Source organism: Neoarius graeffei, chromosome 4 (genome assembly GCF_027579695.1).
Source record: "Neoarius graeffei isolate fNeoGra1 chromosome 4, fNeoGra1.pri, whole genome shotgun sequence".
Classification (NCBI taxonomy): Eukaryota; Metazoa; Chordata; class Actinopteri; order Siluriformes; family Ariidae; genus Neoarius; species Neoarius graeffei.
Window position 1 is genome coordinate 8,448,306 of NC_083572.1, and position 22,012 is coordinate 8,470,317.

At 40.2% G+C, this 22,012-nt stretch overlaps 1 protein-coding gene across 1 annotated transcript; it reads left to right on the plus strand.

Annotated features, from left to right (window-relative positions):
- Positions 1-925: 925 nt before the first annotated feature.
- LOC132884292 (protein boule-like) lies at positions 926-20,555 on the plus strand. Its single transcript, XM_060918122.1, has 11 exons — positions 926-1,007; positions 9,449-9,571; positions 10,881-10,972; positions 11,092-11,152; positions 12,393-12,468; positions 12,561-12,724; positions 16,940-17,023; positions 19,234-19,287; positions 19,365-19,496; positions 19,861-19,944; positions 20,126-20,555. Exons 1-11 carry the CDS (start codon positions 942-944, stop codon positions 20,291-20,293), a joined length of 1,104 nt encoding a protein of 367 aa, XP_060774105.1. The 5' UTR covers positions 926-941; the 3' UTR covers positions 20,294-20,555.
- Positions 20,556-22,012: the final 1,457 nt, after the last annotated feature.

The following is a 22,012-nucleotide window of genomic DNA, read 5'->3' on the forward strand; positions in this document are numbered from 1 at the left end:
TTGGTCGCAAAATTAATATACTTGTCGTTGTCAAAAAATTATGTTTGATATATCATTTTGAAGCTAAAAGATTTCTCTATCTAGTGATACCATTTATATATGTTTTCAAAATATATTGTATTTTATGCCAAAGAATACATCCAATGGTGGAATGGCACTTTAACACTAATGGATTATTTTTATTATTCTTTAAATGGTACTGTTGCTCACTGTTTTTTGTGTGTTGAACATGATGGCAAACAGGTTCAGACCGTCCTGTAAATCATCTTGCACATACGGTGTATGTTTTGTGAATAAATAGTTTCTACCATTTAAGTGTTAATATAATTTTGACTAACCCTGTATAATTAAACTTACATATAATTATACATATCAAAATAAATACTGTATACAATACTGTATAATTAAAATGAATTTTTAGCAACTCTGGGAAAAAAATCCTGTCAATCATTGGAAAGATATTTGATGCTAATATATTCTAAGTCACCGAAACAGTATAAAACAAACAAACAAACAAACAACAAGCAGTTGTTTTTCTCCACAGAGACATAACATTCACTTTCCCGCGTTGGGGAAAAATGGAAGAGTCCATTCTCGCGTCCATATGGGGGGAATCACTGTACGCATAAACGTCACAATTACTGTATTTTTTCTTATCGTAATCTTTTTCCTTCTATAAATACAAATTAATTTCACTCATTTTGTTGATTAATTTGTTTTTGTAACCGAGTTGATTCCATATTTAATATTTTACTATATCTCTTCGACCCCTTTTCTTGTGACATGAAAAGACCTCAGTGGTATGTCCCTCCCCCTCTTTCTTTTCTTATTTTTTCCCCGAGTTTTATTCAGGATATTGTAGAGACGAAAGAGCAGTTTTCATGCTCAAATAAGTTTCTTATGTTAGATATTTATATTTCATATATTATTGGTTTTGGTTTATGTTGTATTTTTCTTCCAAACTTCGACCCACGTCAAGCCTGAGAGAGATGGAGAGCGAGAGAGGCGTAAGTCCTACAGCTAGCTATGCTAACTGAAATAGCCGATAACTAATGCTCATATCGCTCTCTGGCTAATTAACCGTTAAATTTAAGCATTTGAATGTTTGAATTGTGTGCGCGTGCGCGACTTTGTAATGAGTCAGTGATACTGACGCACAGCGTCCAACATGCTAAGCTAACATCCATCAGATCCTCGCTGGGGACGGAAACGCTCTTGTCGTTTTGTTCAGTTTTTTTTTAAATTATGTGCGCAGTGTGTCCAGTTATATGTCTATATTTTTTTTCTTTAGTATTAGAAATGGTTTATGTTTTACAGTCGAATTCTTCAGTGTCGCGTACAAACTTTGGAACAGGCTGAAATGATTCAAATCGGAATTCAGTATCTTTTCAGAATAAAAAAAACTGTAATTATTCCAATATTATGGTATTTAAAAATCACTTTTATCTCTCTATCGATCACGTTTATTCATATTTTCTTTTTTACAACTTTTTTTTTTGCGTTGCAATAATCAATATCAGATTCAATCATCTGTATTTTTGCTCGTGATGTGTTGTTCGCGAATGAGTCGACTCTTTGAATCGACTCTTTTGAAGTGAATGTTAAGAGTCGACTCAGACAGGTGAATCATAATAAAGCCAAGTGTTATGGGAGGCCGTGTGTTCACAGGACCTTTATTGGTATATTTGTTGATAGTTGGAACAAATTTATATAAATTTTTATATATATGGGTCCGTCTCAGAAACTGGTCTCTCATTTGGGACATTATGGTCAAAAAATAAATTTTCTAATTTTACTTATTTTTTTGCATTTACCTAACACTCAGTTTCTTTTGTCATGTTTAAAACCTTCCTCTAGTGCAGGGGTGGGCAATTATCGCTACGTTCACACTGCAAGGCTTAATGCTCAATTCCGATTTTTTTGTGAAATCCGATTTTTTTGTGAGGTCGTTTACATTAACAAATATATGCGACTTGTATGTGATCCTCAGTATGAACGAAAAGCGACCTAAAAGTGTTCCGCATGCGCATTGCAGGATACGACGACGTCACACGCAGTGAGCATGGCCAGTGTTTACGGAAGTAAAACCGCCCGGTTGCGGTATGACCCATCCAATCTAGCTTGAATAGCTGTATCCCCCCAAATGGAAATCAGCTCCCTAACCTCTGCGTCCTTCCATTGAGAAGATTCAGAACCTTCACAGCCCGAAGCGTCCCTCGCATTGATGTCATGCGCAGGGGCGCAGATACGTTTTTTGAACTGGGGGGGACAAAAAACTGGGGGACAAAGCTGCCAGCAAACCAACCCCAACCCCGATATGCCTGTCAAACTTGTTGTGGGTTACCATAGCAACCAAGCTCGAGCTCGCAACCTGTGCAGTCTGCACAGCTCAACCAACCGAATATCAGTCTTTGTTTTGTTTTATGTGAATTGTTGCAACTATGTATACACTGCTGTGCACCTCAATAAACCGAATGGTAATTAGTCTTTTGATTTTTCCGTGAGGTTTGCCTTATGCAAAGAAAGACAGCATAGACGTTTTTTCCTCCCTATAAGTGGGGGGGACCGAGCGAGGTGAATTTAAATCTGGGTGGGACGAGTCCCACCCTCTATCTGCGCCTGTGATTATGCGCCATGTTGTTGTAACTTTTTTTGAGAGACCCGCCGCCTACTTCAGCGCAGAATAGTGACGTTTGTGGCTTGTTGATGACGTGTAAGTCGGATGAATGCGACCTGGCGGTTCAGACTGAAGTCGCATATGAAAAGAGCGGATAGGAATCGGATTTAGGACCACATATCCAAACGGCCTGGGTCGGATTTGAAAAAATCGGATCTGTGTCGTTCATATTGTCGATAAAAGATCGGATACAGGTCACATATGGGCGAAAAGATCGGATTTGAGTCACTTCAGCCTGCAGTGTGAACGTAGCCTTTTTTTTCCATGGGGCCACATGAGAAACAGAAAATTTTGTGGCGGGCCGGACCAAAAGGCTGAACTAAATTCTGCATAATATTAATTGTATTTCTTTATATAAAGCAGTAAATAACATTGTTTTTACAAGCTGCTAAGACTGGTAAGAGTATGGAAAAAACGAGATTGCCTTACAAAAAATATCATTTATTCAATCAAATTTCCCAAAACAATGGTTAACAAAATGTCAAAACACAATAAAGACACCACAATATTGTCTTTCTACTCCAAATATCAAGCAAGATACATCATATTATAATAATGATGCCCACATTTGTAGTTTAATCACCTCATTTGGTGTTTTTCGGATCTGCCCTCCGCAAACTAAACACACGGCTTTATCTCTGACTTCAGTAAATAAATACTTAGTAGTCCATGTTTTGTTGAAAGCCCTGCATTCAGCATCTACCTTTCTTCTTTTTGTGGACATTTTGGGGGCTAAAGTCTTCTTGTGACCTGCTCACAACAACGTTGATTTGGTGTAGGTATCAGATCTATAGATCGGCTCGGGCGCCTGCTGGTGACGTCACACTATGTGATTGGCTGGACCGTTTGAAGGATGACGTACAAGTTTGTGGTTGGTCTGGACAAATTACGGAAGTAGTTATCGCGGGATTAGGTTTCGTGGGATTTCATGTCATGTTCATGTCGCGCGCATTGCGTTTTTGTCGAACACAACTTCAAAATAAAAGCAATGCAGTCCATGCATGAGGTAAAATTAGAAAATACGTTTATTTTGTAATTTCTAATTAACCTTACGCGGGCCGGTCAGAATGAACCAAAGGGCCGGATGCGGCCCGCGGGCCGTAAAATGCCCATGTCTGCTCTAGCGTTAGGGTCGGCACCGACCCGTTTTTAGGTTTAGCATGCATAAAAGTACTACATAAATTTGTTTATTGCATCAAGACTTTTTGACTTTGTCAGGAACTTCTATTTAAACAAAATAAAATCCAAAAAAATAATTTTACTAAATTATAAAATGCTCTGGTGAAAATTGTGACCTTTGTGTTGTTAGGGTCAGTTTCGACCCAGTTAAAATATAAGATTATAAAACAATAATAAATGCCAAAACTGAAATCATAAACACACAATCAGCCAACAGCCAGCTCTTCCTCCAACCACTTGAGCTTCAGTCAGGGGTTTTTCTCTTTGCCTGTTTGACAGAACAAACAAAGACAGACATGTCCAGGCATGTAAGGCCAATTGAGTTTAGAGTTGGTGACTTGCAGAGTACACATCTCCAATTTACAGCATGCAACAATGAGAAGAGGACTGAATGTAAGCCAAGCTCTGGATCATATCTTTGCTGATAATGAGGCAGAGGACACAGAGCAGTATAGCGATGGAGATGAGCAGGTCTCTGAGGAGGAAGATAATGTGGCGTATCAACCGGAAGACACAGACACATCTGATCAGTCTGATGAGGAGGTCACCAGTGCTGAAGCTGCTCCTGCTGAAACATTCAGATCCAAAAGTGGCAACATCTGTTGGAGCTCAGTACCTCCTGACGTACATGGCAGGACAGCTGCTGCAAATGTCATCAAAATGATCCCTGGGATCACAAGGTTTGCTGTGACGAGAGTAAGTGACATCAAGTCATGTTTTGATCTGTTTATGCCATTGTCACTAAAAAAAGTCATAATTGCTATGACAAACCTTGAAGGAAAAAAAGTCCATGGCAACATGTGGAATGACCTTGATGAGGAATGCCTGGATGCCTACATTGGTGGTGTTCTCCTTGCTGGAGTGTACAGATCCAGCAATGAGGCCACTGATAGTCTCTGGGACGCATCGACAGGCAGGAATATTTTCCGGGCAACAATGTCACTTCAGACCTTTCGAATGATATCAAGAGTCCTCAGATTTGACAATAGAGACACCAGAGCAAAATCTGACAAGCTTGCTCCCATCAGGGATGTCTGGGAGAGATGGGTGCAACTCCTTCCACTGATGTTCAACCCAGGGCCAGAGGTGACAATAGATGAACGTTTTCTCCCTTTCCGTGGAAAATGCCCGTTCCGGCAATACATGCCCAGTAAGCCAGGCAAATATGGCATAAAAATCTGGGCATGCCTGGATGCCTACATTGGTGTTCTTCTCCTTGCTGGGGTGTACAGATCCAGCAACGAGGCCACTGATAGTCAACAGGAAAAAAAAAAGACTTGTTTTTTGCCCTTTTCTTGAAGTAAATATATATGGGTCGAAATTGACCCGAAACACCATAGATGTTACTATAGTTGATAATATTAAAATTAAAATCTTTTTTTTTGAACATTTAAGAGATGTGATCTAATACCCCTCAGTAATAGTCAGGTAACAGAACAACCTTTTATTTGTTTACATTATTCTCTTGAGGTTCATTTGACCACTTTTTTATATTGAAAACGAGGGGTATGCTGTTAAAAGAAAGGCCCAGGGGGCCACAACAAAAATATTAAAACCAATCTTTTCATGGATAAGGGAGCCTAACAAGGTAACCAAGAGGTAAGAAACAAATTGGATGATAAAGAATTGTTTTTAGGGTATTTTATGGCTGATTTAAGACACGGGTCAAAACCGACCCGTTAACATAAGAGATAGTAACAGAAAGCTAACACCAGAGGAAGGTTAATAAGAATATAGTATCTTGCTTTATCTGGCCTCCACTGTGGAAATTTTTTTATTACAATTCAAATGCTTTTGTAAAATTGATTTCCATATAAAATAACTACATCATGAAGAATTAAAGCCCCTCCTTCACAGATGAGTGAAAATATTGAAGAAATTTCCTCTTTTTGATTGCTTGGGTTAAAAATGCCAAGTTATGATGACTGAATTGATTATTCACTTAAATATGAATAATATGATACATTTTGGGTATTTGATATGGCGAAATAGGACACAATGGAAAAATCAAGAACACGCCAGAAAGATGAGAAAAACGGCGGTGGTAAAAGAACAGCGACTGTACCGTCTGAAGGTCGTGCGGGTCTCTGCTGCGGCACACGAGCAATGAGACATCACTACCACATCGGACGGGGCGGGGCAAAATGACTGGCCATAGATTCTATCCAAAGGTCGATCTAAATTGATCACGGTCACAAAACATTGGCCAAAAATACGCAAACACTACGAAATATGAAAGTAAGATGAAAAAGAAACATTCTATTGCCTTATACTGCAAAACTGAAACAAAATAAAACTGTCAAAACTCACCTTTTCAGCGATAACGTCCGAACAGATCACTCACGTAGGTAACAGAAAGACCGCAAATGGAAGCACGATCAACTTCTAACTGTCGGAGTCAGGGCTGTGAAAAATCCGCGGAATTCCGCGAATTTGGCTGCCAAAAATATCATTTTAGTAAATCATCTAATTTTGCAATAAAAATTGGGGGGGGGTTCTTTTGCGACAATGACAGACCGGTTTACGGCATTTGCGCCATGCTTACAAACCATGGCACGAATCTTGTGCTCTTTAAACACGCTTTCGATATCAACGGTTTTGAAAAGGAGAATTTCGCGGTATGTCCGTGTCACAGAGGGACATCGTTCAGAGGGAGGACGGGAAGACCGACGATGTCAAAAACATTTGACAAGGAAAACGGCATCAAAAATCCATGGAATTGGCGATGGCTGGAGTTTAAAGTCAGTAGTGAATGAGCACATACGGAAGATAAAAGAACCGGGGAAAGCTTACTGCATCTTGTGCCATCAGGATGTGAAGTACGGTTCTGGTGGAAGAACGTGCTTGGTTGACCATGTTAAAGGAAAAAAAACATGCGGAATTGGTGAAATTGAAGCTGTCGAACTATAGATTACCAGGTAGACCATCTTGTTGACATTTTATATATTCAATTTATAATAATAATAATAATAATAATAATAATAAACAGTTCAAATTAAATGGCATGGTTGAGAAAATATTTGCTTTCAGGAGATGCTTCAAATCTATCAATATACACAAAATCTGTTCAGCTTCTGGGGCCCTGCAGGCCCCCGGCTCCTGGGGGGCTGCTCCTCCCAGACCCCCTGCTAAAATTGTTTCCTCGGATTTTGTCATTTCTATTCAGTGTTTCCCCTAGAAAATGTTTGAAGGTGCGGTGGCAAGACCTGTGCTCAGACGTCCCACCCCAGTACGAGGATAAAAACAGCCAACAGCACAGAAGGCTATACATAGATTAATCCATCGGTCATGACTTTAGCCCACAACATGCCAGCACATAACTGCGCAGAATAAAATGCTAAAACAGCCAACAGTACACAACAAAAGCACCTCGGTAGTAGGCTAACTCAACTTAAACAACTTGCTTGTATCAGTACCAATGCAGTATAGAAACATTGAAAACAGAGGAAGCAGTGCACTCGGTGGTGCTAATAGAAGTAACCAATGACTTGCGCTTAAAACTTCCCAAAGGCCTGCCTGCGTCTGTCATTGGCCTGCACGAACTCCTTTGCGATGGCTGTCATGTCAGTTTGTTCCAGAATGTCCCGGTGAATATGGCAGTTCATCAAGTCATTCAGTCTCTTGTGTCATTGTGGATCGGAGGTATGATTTCAGTCGACGAAGTGTGGAAAACAAACGCTCTGCTGACGCCGAGGGCACGAAGGCCAAAAGCCAGGGCACCGAGGTCATAAAATAAAACAATGATTTTAAGTTCATGTCTATAATGAATTTAATTTAAGGACTAATGACTCTTCTGAGGAAGATTGGAGTCCCGGTCAGAACTATCAAGCAGGTAAAGAAACATCTACAATATTATGTCTGAAGATAAGAAAATATTGAACACATCTAAACTTATCAATCCATCACTCACTTCAAAAATTGTAAAACTTAAACCTATATCCTCCCATAATTTTTGTTCAATTGACACTGAATGTGCAAGAGCATCTTCAGACTGTACTACTACGCAGATTTTTGATTAATCAAAACTGAGCCTGGAGTTCATCAAAATGTTTGACTGTAAATGGAACATATACTAGCATGCAGGCTACTGATTAACCCATAAGAGCCCAGACCGATTTCTCAATCAAGGAAAATTATTGAGGAAATAAAATGAACTAAATAGACGACAAAGAAAACATTTCTGACCTTTTATTTTTTAAAATAGCACTTTCATGTCTCAAGATCTGAAATATTAAATTGCAAATTTGCAGAACACTGCAACACTATTACACTGTTAACCCCAAAGTTCATTCTATGCAAACAGTTTGAGTAAATTCCACTTTTAAAGATTAGTTTTATTGCATTACTTAAACAGTATGAGTATATGAAGAGTATATGAGACAGTCATTGGGTGTACTCATTTTTGTAATTTAAACAAACTAAAACTATCATGTTTTACCTCAGGCCACAGTCCTGCCATGTTGTGATTGGTTCAAAACTCAAGACAAGTTGAGTTGACGGCTACAGAGGAAGTTGCGCCATTTTCTAATTTACACAGAGCAATTTAAGGTCTTTGCACTTTTGACAGCAAGCTAATTAGCATGTTAGCGGCTACAGTCGGTACTCGGCACGTTAAAAGTGGGTCAACGTTGTAACGACATAACGCTACTGTACAAGCAATGCTTATTTAACGGTAACAAACTTAAGCCCTATATGTTGAAATTCCTCTCTTATTCGTTTGTTCATTTATCACACAGTCCTACCTCAGTCAACTTCTTCCCTCCTTCTGTGAAAATTCAACGTCTCAGACGCGGATACAAGTGGGCGGGAGATGCGTTTAATTAAGTCTTCTGATTGGCTGGTGATAGATTGGTGGACGGGGGATGCGTTTGATTAAGTCTCCTGATTGGCTGGTGATAGATTGGTGGGTGGGGGATGCGTTTGATTAAGTCTCCTGATTGGCTGGTGATAGATTGGTGGGCGGGGGATGCGTTTGATTAAGTCTCCTGCTTGGCTGGTGATAGATTGGTGTCATTATAGCGCGTCGGAGCGGTTCATGTCAGGCTCGAGTCCGCTCAACGTCAAAAAATATTGGTTTAGCCTATTTTTTAAATAATTTTCAAAAATAATTTTCAAAAAGTTACCCGGGACACGGCCCCCCTTCAGGAATTCCTGAAAGTGCGGCGGCAAAAATCAAGGTGTGGCGGCCCGCCGCAGCCAATTGTACATAGCGGAAACACTGCTATTTCACAGCCCTGCGGAGTGGAAAATTCCATTCTACACATGCAAATTGTTAATGCATGTCTTTCCCCACACACAGATAACACGCTACGGTAAAAAATAGACCACAACTCATTTTATAGCTCAGAAATTCATACAAGACCAGCTACCATCGAAACATATTTTGTAAGAAACATATTCTATACCTAACTTTCAGCTTAAAAAACAAAATTGCAGATTTATAACTAAATTTTTATATGGCATAGCGATTTTAAGTTACTACTTTACTAACAGGATTAACTCATTATTTAGGATGGTAGATTTCATAATCGTGACCACATGTAGGGTTAGGGGAGGTCGGTGATTGTGTGTTTCTCCTTCCCGTGTAATCAGACCCAGACCAGCTCTCCTTCAACCAGTCCGACTCCTCCGGAACCGACCAGCACTCGAGACCACACTTCCCGCTTTGGCACAGTCATCCCAAACCGCATCTTCGTAGGAGGGATTGATGTGAAAGTAAGTGTTTGTACTGTGATCTCTAAATCACTGTATAGAGGATTTCGACGTGACGTCACAGGTCACGTGACGCCCCGGTGTCCGCCATTTTGAAGGTCAAGCTAGCTAATGTCAACAACATAGTAGCTGGTATGTTACTGTAGCAATGTTTACGTTCAGTCATTTGGATGACTGTTAAAACCTTTCAGTCTCAAGTTTTTCCTTTATTGTATTTACTAGTTTACTGAGCTAGCGCGCTCGGGCAGGCTGGGAGCTAGCGCGCTCGCTCCCAGCCTGCCCGAGCGCGCTAGCTCAGTAAACTAGTAAATACAGTAAAGGAAAAGCTTGAGGCTGAAAGGTTTTAACAGTCATCCAAATGACTGAACGTAAACATTGCTACAGTAACATACTAGCTACTATGTTGTTGACATTAGCTAGTGCTAACAGCTAGCTGCTAGTGCACTGCTACAACTACACCGACCCTAATAATAGTTCTTGGTCATTGCCTGGTAACAGCAAATTTATAACGGGCCATGTCTCAACAGACTAAGAAGTTATTTCAATGACATTTAATAACATTTTGTTTATCCTGAGGACCGAAAGTAAATGAAAATGTGAACAAACCTTAGCTGTAATAAGATGGCGACCACCGGCTCCAGGGACGACCCGCTGATGTAGGCATGTTACCCAGCCTGGTTTTTAACGACATAGGTATACAGATCATGTGGGCCGAAGTCAGGTAAAGACGAGGGCTTCGTGTACTTCCGTACGTCAGTGAACAATCCTGGTGGAAGCAGGTAAACGTCGTTCTCTAAGCCTGCTAACCTCAATTTTTGCAAATACCTCTCCCTCTGCTCACCCTGTAAATGCCCTACGTCGCTGGATAGTGAAGGTGTTTTCTGCATCTCGCTCCTTTTTCTTTTATGTTTTTTCCCTGGTATTTCCCACACGCCTGACTGCAGGTCAGGAAGATCACCCGCGCTGCAGCGCTGCAAAGCCAGAAAAAGATAGCCTGGTAACGTGTACGGATCACGTACACCAGCATCATTGATTTTCTGGTGATATCGCTTCTTACTCGCGTCATCTAGGCCGGATAAAATACTCTACAATGAGACTTCGTCATGATCAACAGTGTATCACTACCGGTAGTCGCCATATTTGTGACCGTCAAAATGGCGGCATAAATATTGTCGCTATGGAAACAATGACGTAGGCCGAAATCCTCTATACCGTAACATACTTCTCATTGTGAAATCTGAAATCCTGGCTATACAGAGACATTTCTTTGACAAAGTTAATGAATCTCTGACCTGTGTGTGGGTGTGTTTAGACTAACGAGAATGATCTCAGGCGGTTTTTCTCCCAGTTTGGAACAGTTAAGGAAGTGAAGATTGTTATTGATCATACTGGAGTGTCAAAAGGGTAAGTACATACTCATTATTTCAGTATGTCAGATTTAATTGAATTAAACTGTAAACGCTCATTTCCTCTTTCCTATCACCCTCTCTTGTTCTCTTTGTTTTTATTTTGTTCCTCTCTAGGTATGGCTTTGTCACCTTTGAGACTCCGGAAGATGCACAGAAAATTCTGCATGATGCAAGTGTATGTTTTGTGAGAATAGATCTGAGATGTTGCAGTTTAATGAAAAAAACTTTTTTTTTTCTTTCAATCTGTTTAATGATCTCATCTCATCATCTCTAGCCGCTTTATCCTTCTACAGGGTTGCAGGTAAGCTGGAGCCTATCCCAGCTGACTACGGGTGAAAGGCGGGGTACACCCTGGACAAGTCGCCAGATCATCACAGGGCTGACACATAGACACAGACAACCATTCACACTCACACCTACGGTCAATTTAGAGTCACCAGTTAACCTAACCTGCATGTCTTTGGACTGTGGGGGAAACCGGAGCACCCGGAGGAAACCCACGCGGACACGGGGAGAACATGCAAACTCCGCACAGAAAGGCCCTCGCCGGCCACGGGGCTCGAACCCGGACCTTCTTGCTGTGAGGCGACAGCACTAACCACTACACCACCGTGCCACCCCTGTTTAATGATTATGATCGGGGAAGCAACTGACATACTGTGTACCAACAGCATTTGAGAAAAATAAAGTGGAAAATATATATAAAAAAGAGGGATTTCAATATATTGTAGTGCTACAACCATGTAATTGATATTGATTTAAATGGGATTATCATTAAAATGATTTTTACGTGGGCGGCATGGTGGTGTAGTGGTTAGCGCTGTCGCACGACAACCGTTACTTTACTGTTACGAAAGACTGAGAGGGAATGAAATTTGGTATCTATCCCGTGTTGTTTTTACCTGATATATTAACGTATGTAAAAGGGGCTTTAGATGCTTTTCCGACGAAAACTCTTCTTATCTCATCTTTCCGTTTTTAACAGTGGAAGTCTCAAGTGTGCAATTTTTAAAATAAAAACTCGAGAAGGTTGGGATTAAATATAGAGACGAGCATTGTATTTTATTACAACGTTTCTTACAACACACTTTGTACTGAACTGAACAAAATCCAACCACATTATCATTATATGAACTTGTATACACTTTTAATGAGACCATGTCCTTTGTTTGTTGTCATTTATGTTTTTTGAGATAATGTCTCTGCCATTCATAATGTTCTCAACACACGTCTGTTAACATGGATATGGGTTGTACCGCTAAGCATCAATACTTATGTGAGTAAGACGATACTGTGGGCACTGTGATGTATTTATAGAGATATGCAGGTAGTGTAACTCGCATTCAGTGCTTTCTTGTTCTTTATAAATGGATCAGTTGTATATGAGTTTCTCTCTCTTTTGTTCTCTGTCTCAGGCTAATAGGTTGTGTTTTCGAGATAAGAGGCTGAACATCGGACAGGCCGTTCGCAAGCAGCAAGTGGCCGTACACTGTACGAATCACCACATCGCATGCATGTTTCTTTGACAGTACGATAGCTGTATCGGACCGGCGTACAATTGTGTGCGTGTGTTTTTAAAGCAGGCGGTTATACCGTGGCAAGTCCCAGCCCTCCTCTGGCTCTCTCGGCACCTTTTGGCACCATGTACCTGACCACGCCCACTGGATATCCCTACACCTACCACAACGGAGTGGCCTACTTCCACAACCCGGAGCCGACTTCCACGCACCCATCACACTGGTCTGCTGTGAGTTCGGAACACACATCACACGCAGGGTCAAACCAGGGTGGCCGCGGGTCCTTAAAAAGTCTTAAATTTAATTTTCCTAAAATAAGGCCATTAAAAAGTCTTAAATTTCAAACCCCGTGGTCTTAAATTTTCAATCCTAAATTTATGGAGATTTTACTCAGTCATATCGTTAAAATGTGGTACACTTTGGATGGGGAAAAAGTTTAATCGTTTTTGATGCTCACAATTATACCGTGCAGGCTCTGAATCCACCGGTTGCTAGACACACGCGTGCTTGACAACCACTCAGTGCCTGATCTGTTGTGTAAGTCCTATCGTTTGAGAGAGAGAGCAGCCCCGCCCCTCTCTGCTCCCTGAGTGGAGCTCGTCGCCTTGGTAACAGTGCAGGTGCAGGGAAAAGACACAATATGACAAGCAAAGAGCGCTTTTTCTCAGAGTTCCCTCTCCTTGAACAACGTTGATTTACATGGAAACGAAAGGAGCTATTCACAAAATTATTTCACATTGAGCGCTACAAGGCTCCCATGAACACATTGATGTAAGTTTTTTGTCCCTAGTGTAAAAAATGTGGACAATAGAGCGAGTTAAAAACAAGTGACATTTCTGATTTTGCAGTAAAAGCGCTGCCAGGTTTATAATGGGAGTCAATGAGGCAGATCGGCCGTCCTCTTGTTACTTTCATGCTTCTCATTCAAAAACTATAAGTCCTATCGCTCAGGTAGACACATTGTGTGAATCAAGACAAGTGTGACTACAACTTTTGAGAAAATTGTGTGTAGAGTGAAAATTGTGGCTGAAAACACAGTTTAAATGAGAAAGTTAGAGCTTTTTTTTCAAGCTGCCTCCACTCTAAATTCCTGAGCACCACTGGTGTGTAACGCAATAGACACCCATTATAAAGTCTGAATTTCTCCAGATTTGCTCATGGTGTTTGATCTGTGACTGATCAAAAAGTATAGAACCTAGCAAAAAAGTTGAATGCCAGATCCACACAGGAGAAGTTTGTCTCCGTTTTAAAGTTTGAATCATGTCTCTAAGTGAAAGCATGCCAGAGCAGCGGATGTTTGAAAAACATTGAAAATGTGCGATTTTTTCAATTAATTCCATAGAAAATGAATGGGAAATTTTGTGTGATTTTTTTTCGCGACTACGTTGCGAAAAAAATCATAGAATGCTGAACAAAGTAATAGCATAGTGAGTCCGATCGAGCCCCACGTTTTGATGCATTGTTTGTCTGTGTGCGATGTACGGTTATTGGGTTATTCGAAATCGAAATTTGTACAGAAGATGAAAAACGGAAGAACAAGAGTTTGCTGTGCTTTGCTCCCTATATGGGAGTCAATAGTTTGCAATGCATAGCACTGCATCACTAATAATAAACTCCTGTGCACGCAGTTCCCAGGATTAAATGTATTTTCCACAGACCATTTATTTGTTCACTTTACTCAAATACAAAGTAAAATGGCAGTAAATCATCTTTCTTTTCTTGCGTATTGCATCATGAGGCGTTCCTGGCTTGTAAATCTCTTATTTTCGGTGCATGACACATTCACGCAACTGAGCATGCTATGAATTAACAACGACAACGGTCTGCAGTGGGGCTACACAATTACACACTCGGCGAACATTTCTCCATTTGTGTATGCAAATACACTCCAACCACTCAGTTTGGTTTCATTTACAACCAACGGTGTCTTTTGATGCCAGCACGTAATTGAACGAGAGAAGACTGGTTTACCGGAAACAAAATAAGCGTTATCTCTGCTTCTGTTCCCTCTGATGGCCCCGACACACTACTGCCTCCGCCGAGTGCGCGCGCACACACCGCATGTCGGGGCCGCGGATGAGTTACTCTCCCTTGATCAATGAAGTCGGCGGGGAATTTGTGGTTATTGGTACAAACAGCGCGAATCACAACTTAAATGAGTGCGGTTCAGTTTGACATTATTGTCAGTCCGTTAGATAAACATTTAATTTTATTAAAATCGAAAATTAATATTTAGAGCCTGTGGGCTACAAAAATAATAGTCATTAAAGTAGCCGGCTGGACTTAATTGTGTAGTCGGCTGTATGGCCGGCAGCCGGCGTTTGTGGAAAGCCCTGTTGAATCAGCTCTGCGCATGCGCCGTGCGGCACAAAAAAATGGCAGCCACCATGAAGGAAGGAGATCCGGAGTTTTCAAACATTTGCTTAAGTGTGAAATCGCAAAATGGTATTCTAGCGAACAACAAAATAGTAAAGATTCAGAAAAACAAATCATTCAGTGATCATTTTAATAGTGTAATTTCATCCGAACTAGGCCTAACGGTCGATTTAGAACTGCAAAAAGTCCATGTGTCGGACATTTTAAGTACCTTTGTAGCCTAGTAAACTAGACCCACCCGCCTAGCGGCCAAAAATATTTTTGCCTAGCGAGTGGGTCTAGCCTCGCACCATATAAACAAAAACACCCGGGCATCAAATCGTGCCTGCCAATCATAATGCAAGGTTTTTGTTTGGATTCTTTGGGCGGGCTTTTGCAGGAGTGACGACAAAGCTGCGCGACGCTGGAGAAAGCACAGCAGGAAAGATGGCTACCGCTAGTGAACAGCACGCGTTTGACTCCGCTTTGGAATCAGTTTTAGAAGAATTAGACTTGGAGTTTTCGTTGAAACATGAGCAGGAAGAGGCTCTCCGCTCATTCCTTTTCAAGAAGGACGTTTTCGCTGTTTTGCCGACCGCCTATGGCAAAAGTCTGATCTACCAGCTGGCTCCGCTCGTAGCCAAAAGGATGGGGCTAGTTTGTGCAGTACGAAGAATTAATAAACAGCTTTGAAACATTACTTTTTGATTGTTTCTTATTTTCCCGTTATTTTAAATTTAAGTGAAATTATTTCACCAAACACCACTAAATAAAAACTCTCAAAAACAGTTTAAGCAAACCCTTGAAAAACACTTGAAAAAAATAAGAGTGTATGTTAAGTATATGGTACAGACTCCAAACTTGTGGTCATTATCTCCAAACTTCTTAATATCTAGAACCTGTTTATTAATTAATACGCATTTTGAAAAATTATTTATTTCAAGGTCTCCCCCACTGCTTTCTGTCGCTCTGACTACGTCACAGTCACTGTTGCGCTAATTGGTCAGAGCGTTGGCCTATACACACAGAGACAGTTTGAAAGACAGTGGTTTGTTCCTCCCACACCCGTCGGAAATGTCTACGGATCGAGGCCAGACTAAATATTCACATTTAGTCTGGCTTGCCAGGCTAGTACCTTTGTAAAAGTTTTGCAAATGTTGCAGTCAGCATTTAAAATGCTAACTTAAAGTTTTTGTACAAGTTTCAGTTGATTAAACTGTCATTTTATTAAATGTGTCTGCTTTTGTAATAAAAAAGTACTGAAAGAAAAAGCAAACACAGCATTGCGATTTTCTTATCCATCCATTAAAAAAAAAAAATCCCTCCCTCCCGACTGAAAATTTTTTTGCTCACCCGGTGGACAGGAAACGGATTTTTTTTTAAGGATGGCCTTGGATTCAAATGTTGTGACTGCATTCTGATTGTCACATAGTTACGAGTTTATCCGATCCTTATATTGTGTTCTGAGTGTGTGAATGCCTGTCAAGGAAAAGAAATGAAGTACTTCTACTAGAATAGTGTTTTCTGGTGAATGTTTACAAGAACAATAAGTTACATTACATTTATATAGTTTTTTTTTTTTCAAAAGAGTACGTTTTTGCATGACTTTAGATTTGGTCTTAATTTTTTTGGAACATGGTCTTAAAAAGTCTTAAATTTAACTTGGACAAACCTGTAGACACCCTGGGTCAAACAGACACACGCTCACTATACGTGTACTTTTAATTACACGTGTATATTTATTGATCCACAGTAATGTCTTCTGTGAATTTAGAAATTGTAAATAAAATAAAACGACAGGCAGTTGTTTATCCAGTTTCCAACATCAAGCAACAAAAGCCATTTAGCAAAAAAAAGTTGTAAGTTGAAAAATATGTTTCCTCATGTACACTACCTTAGGCATCCAAACTTATGGTATGTCACACATCCAAATGTGGATTTCCTTTTCCTAAAAATTGATATAGATATATATTATGAAAATTTGAATAATATTTGCACAGTGAGGTTCATCTGACATTTATCCTGTTCATAATTTCTGTTTATGTAATTATGATGCTATAATGCTGTATTTTGCTATTTGTGTTTATTAGTCACATACAGTACCCAGATCTCCAGTCATGGTGGCTCACTCTTCTCCTCCCTTTTATACTCCACAAGCCTGCCACCAACACCAGGTCAGCTTCACGGATACATAAAGATCAGTATAATGGCAGGACCACACACGGTCAATATGTAACTACACTGTATAAAGTACACGGGTGTTAGTACTCAGACGGAAAAATGGATTTCCGTCAAAATAAAATTGCGAAATTTGCGTTTTCACCATCTGTGCAGTTTCGAATTTTTTAAATATTTTGTCGCTTGTAGGCTTCAGTAGTGGTTGATGTTTGTCACTATGACTCGGCAGTACTCAGGTTTTTAACGTGTCTTGATATAAATTCCGATCGTTTCCGATGTCTACACGTTTCGTCCTCCTTAACGCTGGATTCAGTAATGTAATTTTTGATAGATTTTCTCAAACTATGGCACAATATTTACAAATTGGTGCAAAAAAAGAGAGAATTAAACAGTTGGATCAAGGCATTAAAAATAAATGGTGGGACAAATGGCTAAAAGAACTTGACAGATATGGTAGGCCACGAGAAACGTGGTGTCGAAAACTTATTGACAAGCCTGGAGTTGCGATTTGTCTTTTATGAAACGAGAAAAAGACCGACGGCCAGAACGGAAAGGTGGTGCTTTTAAAGCATGCACGTGACGACCAAAATCATCCAAAAGCCGTTCGTCAATATGCACTCGCACAGATGTTGTCAGGAAAGTAAATAGGCATAACTGAAAAATTACCCTGTAATCGCTCACATGGTATAATATCGGCGCTATAAAATTGACTGGCACAGTATATTCAGTAGACCCCCTTCCTACACCCTTAAAGGAACAGTCCACCGTGCTTCCATAATGAAATATGCTCTTATCTGAATTGAGACGAGCTGCTCCATACCTCTCCGAGCTTTGCGCGACCTCCCAGTCAGTCAGACGCGCTGTCACTCCTGTTAGCAATGTAGCTAGGCTCAGTATGGCCAATGGTATTTTTTGGGGCTGTAGTTAGATGCGACCAAACTCTTCCGCGTTTTTCCTGTTTACATAGGTTTATATGACCAGTGACATGAAACAAGTTCAGTTACACAAATTGAAACGTAGCGATTTTCTATGCTATGGAAAGTCCGCACTATAATGACAGGCGTACTAACACCTTCTGCGCGCTTCGGCAGCGCATTGATACGGAGCTCAGATATCAATGCGCTGCCGAAGTGCGCAGAAGGTGTTAGTACACCTGTCATTATAGTGCGGACTTTCCATAGCATAGAAAATCGCTACGTTTCAATTTGTGTAACTGAACTTGTTTCATGTCACTGGTCATATAAACCTATGTAAACAGGAAAAACGCGGAAGAGTTTGGTCGCATCTAACTACAGCCCCAAAAAATACCATTGGCCATACTGAGCCTAGCTACATTGCTAACAGGAGTGACAGCGCGCCTGACTGCGTCTGACTGACTGGGAGGTCGTGCAAAGCTCGGAGAGGTACGGAGCAGCTCGTCTCAATTCAGATAAGAGCATATTTCATTATGGAAGTACGGTGGACTGTTCCTTTAAACTTAAAAGCATATATCAACATAAGCACCAAGTAAATTTAATAGAATGCTTGATTTTGCAGTTCTGAGCGTCTGCGAAAAAATAAAACCAAACACACTTTCTGTAAAGACAGAAAAAATAATTTTGGACAATAATAAAACAAACAAAAGGGGCTTCACGGTGATGCAGTGGTTAGCGCTGTTGCTTCACAACAAGCAGGTTCTGGGGTCGAACCTTACAGCCGACTGAGGCCTGTTCTCCCCGTGCCTGTGTAGGTTTTGTCCGGGTATTCTGGTTTCCTCCCATCGTCCAAAGACATGCAGATTAGGTCAACTGGATATTCTGAATTGCCCATCACTGTGAATGTGTGTACGAATAGTTGTTTGTCTTTGTGTTAGCCTTGTGATAGATTAGCGACCTGCCCAGGGTAAACCCCGCCTCTTGCCACAAGTCAGCTGGGATTGGCTCCAGCTTCCCTGTGACCTACAGCGGATAAGCGGCATAGATAATGGATGGATGGTAAACAAACAAACAAAAAAAACCCCTGATGGCTGTTGTAGCATTTTTTTTTTTAAATAACATTCACACCCTATTATTATTAAAATCCTTCCAGATAGACATTGATTGTACCTGCTGTGTTTTCTTTTAATATTTTATAAAATTATCAGCAAAGAGGAGGATGATGGTTTAATAATGAGAGAAGAAATGCAGTCATCTCAGACTTGGTCTTTCTCTCTCTCACACACTCTCAGGGTCCTTCTCAGTGTGTGAACGGACACGTGTCATGGGCTTTTCCTCAGGTAGAGGTGTGTGCTCTTGCAGATATACTGCAGTCAGTTGATGTATCGCTGATAACTCATTTCAGGGTGTGTGTCTGTTTTAGCCCTCTGTCCCTTCGAACCCGAGTCCTTTTCTCTTTGTCCAGCCTACTGAGTTGATGCATCACCAAATAGAGCCTATTGAAAATGGGTGTGTTCAGTCAGCCATGCCACTGATGGAAGCTGGTGTTCCCGAGGTAACGATACACACTTTTTTCAGGTTCTTTACCGCTCTTATAGTCTCAAAGTATAGTGTGTCTCTCTGTGTGTAAAGTATTAGAGCATATATTATGTGTTTGGTGTCTGTGTATTTCAGTGTGAGAGAATGTAAAATACATCGTGCGTACAAGTTTGTACACTCGCAGAACCTAATAACATTGTGATAGGTTTCGTATATGTTCATTTACTGGCCAAAAGGTGCATAAAAAATAATGAAAATTTAATTTTTACGCACATTTTAACATATTGGAACCGTTTTTTGTATAGAGACAGAAATCATGGGATAAAACTTTCAATGTATATTGTACGTAGTGTGTGTATAATATGCGTGTTTGCGAGCAGGCATATATGGACCACATGGTGCAGCCGCCGTATCAGATTTGTTTGCAGAGTCCACTGATTCTGTCTCAGGGTGATGGAATGAAGGTGAGCCTGCTCTTTACAAAGCATTAGCATATTGAAATGTTTCTGGGTGTAGGCAACAATAAACAACCATCACTGATGATATTTTGCAAGTATTATCATTCTTTTTCAGACATGCAAATTTTGGCTCAACTCCCAGAAAGCATGGTCTGATAAGCACGTGATGTTCTTTGTTTCTTACCAGGAGCAAAAGTTCCAGACAGCGAGACGAGGTTTCTCCCACTCTGCCGTCCACCTGAGGCCCAGGTATAGCCGCGGCCCTCATTACACGCATCTACGTAAAGACTACCGTCCCGAAATTCACACCTCGCCTCCTCCTGCATCCTCACCTGCGCAGGATGCGCTGAAATAGAAGGGTTTGGTCTGCTCACCTCACCTCACAACTCGATACACACCTGCCAAGCCAACTGACTGGAACACAAACGCACTCAACCAGACATAAACGCCAACCGTCGTCAGAACCGAACCCGCCTAAAAAGGAAGCCTACGCGTCATCAGCTCCTAATAATAAGCTTTAAACTAAACCTAAACACTAAAAAGCCTAAAACGGAAACAAAAATCGACCAAGCCAATAAACGTGCTGTATTATCTATACAAAGCAAGCGTAGACAAACTCTGAGCCTACCTCTGAAGGTGGATTTTGTAATAAAAATAGTAAAAAGGATACAAGCTGTGCATTGTAAAGAACGCAAACTCGTACTTGGAATAAACTTGACTATAGTTTGCTATTACCAGATCTAAAACTAAACTTTGTTTATAGTCTAAACAAATATAAATGTATGTAAATCAGGTTCACTGACCATTTACATCTACCAAGGCTATGCACAAGATATTCACCCAAATTAAAATAAGCTTCACCCTGAAACTACTTAGTAAAACATGTATTGTGTTGAGACAAACACAAACTTTTCTCTCTCACTCTCTTTGAGAGTCATCTCCGTTCTCATTAGGACAAACTTTACATACAGTAACAATTTGAACATTTACATTTTCTTTGTGTATTTCCATCAACATGATCCAATCGAGCATCCAGTTGTTGCTCCGAAATATTTTTAATTCCCCTCTTACGTCTTGAATGAAAATTAAAAGTTATAAGTTTAAAAGGAGGCTCTTTTTTTTGGGGGGGGGGGGATTGTAGCGTACACTCTATCATGGCAATGATGAAGCTTCACTCTGGAGTTACAGTCATCAATTTAGAAAATTCCCAGAAAACAAACATGAAAAGGTTTCGATATGCTGCACTGTGCATTCAAGATCTAGTCAACATGGATACAGTCACAAGTCAGTTGTAAGATCTCAAGGATTATTTTATAATTTTAGATATATTTATAAACGGATCATTTTTTAATGCCTTAAAACAAACATGGAAACCAAAACGCAAATCATCTGAACGATACAGCATTACTCGGTACCTTACGTTAAATCTCTTGGACGTCCAGTACCCGGCTTTATATTTATAAAGAATGACGTCCATATGCTCACTATGTACTCGTTTTTATCAACTCTCTCAACATGAACACGCATAGCTCTCATTCACGTACAATACAACACTGTCACAGTGCTCAGCTTAATTAACCAGCTGCAATTATTTATTTATTTCAACATCTCGATCAGTATATTTATATTATCACATCTGTGTTTACTCATTTTCCCCCCACAAACTGATTTATTCCATGCAAGTGTTTCTTTGGCTTGAAGTTCTGTATATAGTTAAAAGGTTTATAGATTTTTACTTGCTCTTTGTTTACTACCACTTGAACACATGCTCTTTGGTTCATTTAGTCTAATGATTGTGTACGTCATGCTAAGAACATTTTAGGACACTTGCGTTTGTATTTTTTGTTGTCTGTACAAGTTGCGCCCCTGGCAAAGGGTCAAAGTTATCCAAGTTCTTCTGGTAAAAATTGGATTTATGCTTATGTACACTTTTTTTTTTTTTTTAGTTAGCAGTTGCTGTTACTGTTCAGGGAAGTCGTAGTTTTGAAGAGCATTTAATGTTTGGTTTAATGTCTTTTATAACGAGATGTATATGTTTCTTGCAAACATATGCAGTATTTCAAACTGTTTTTGA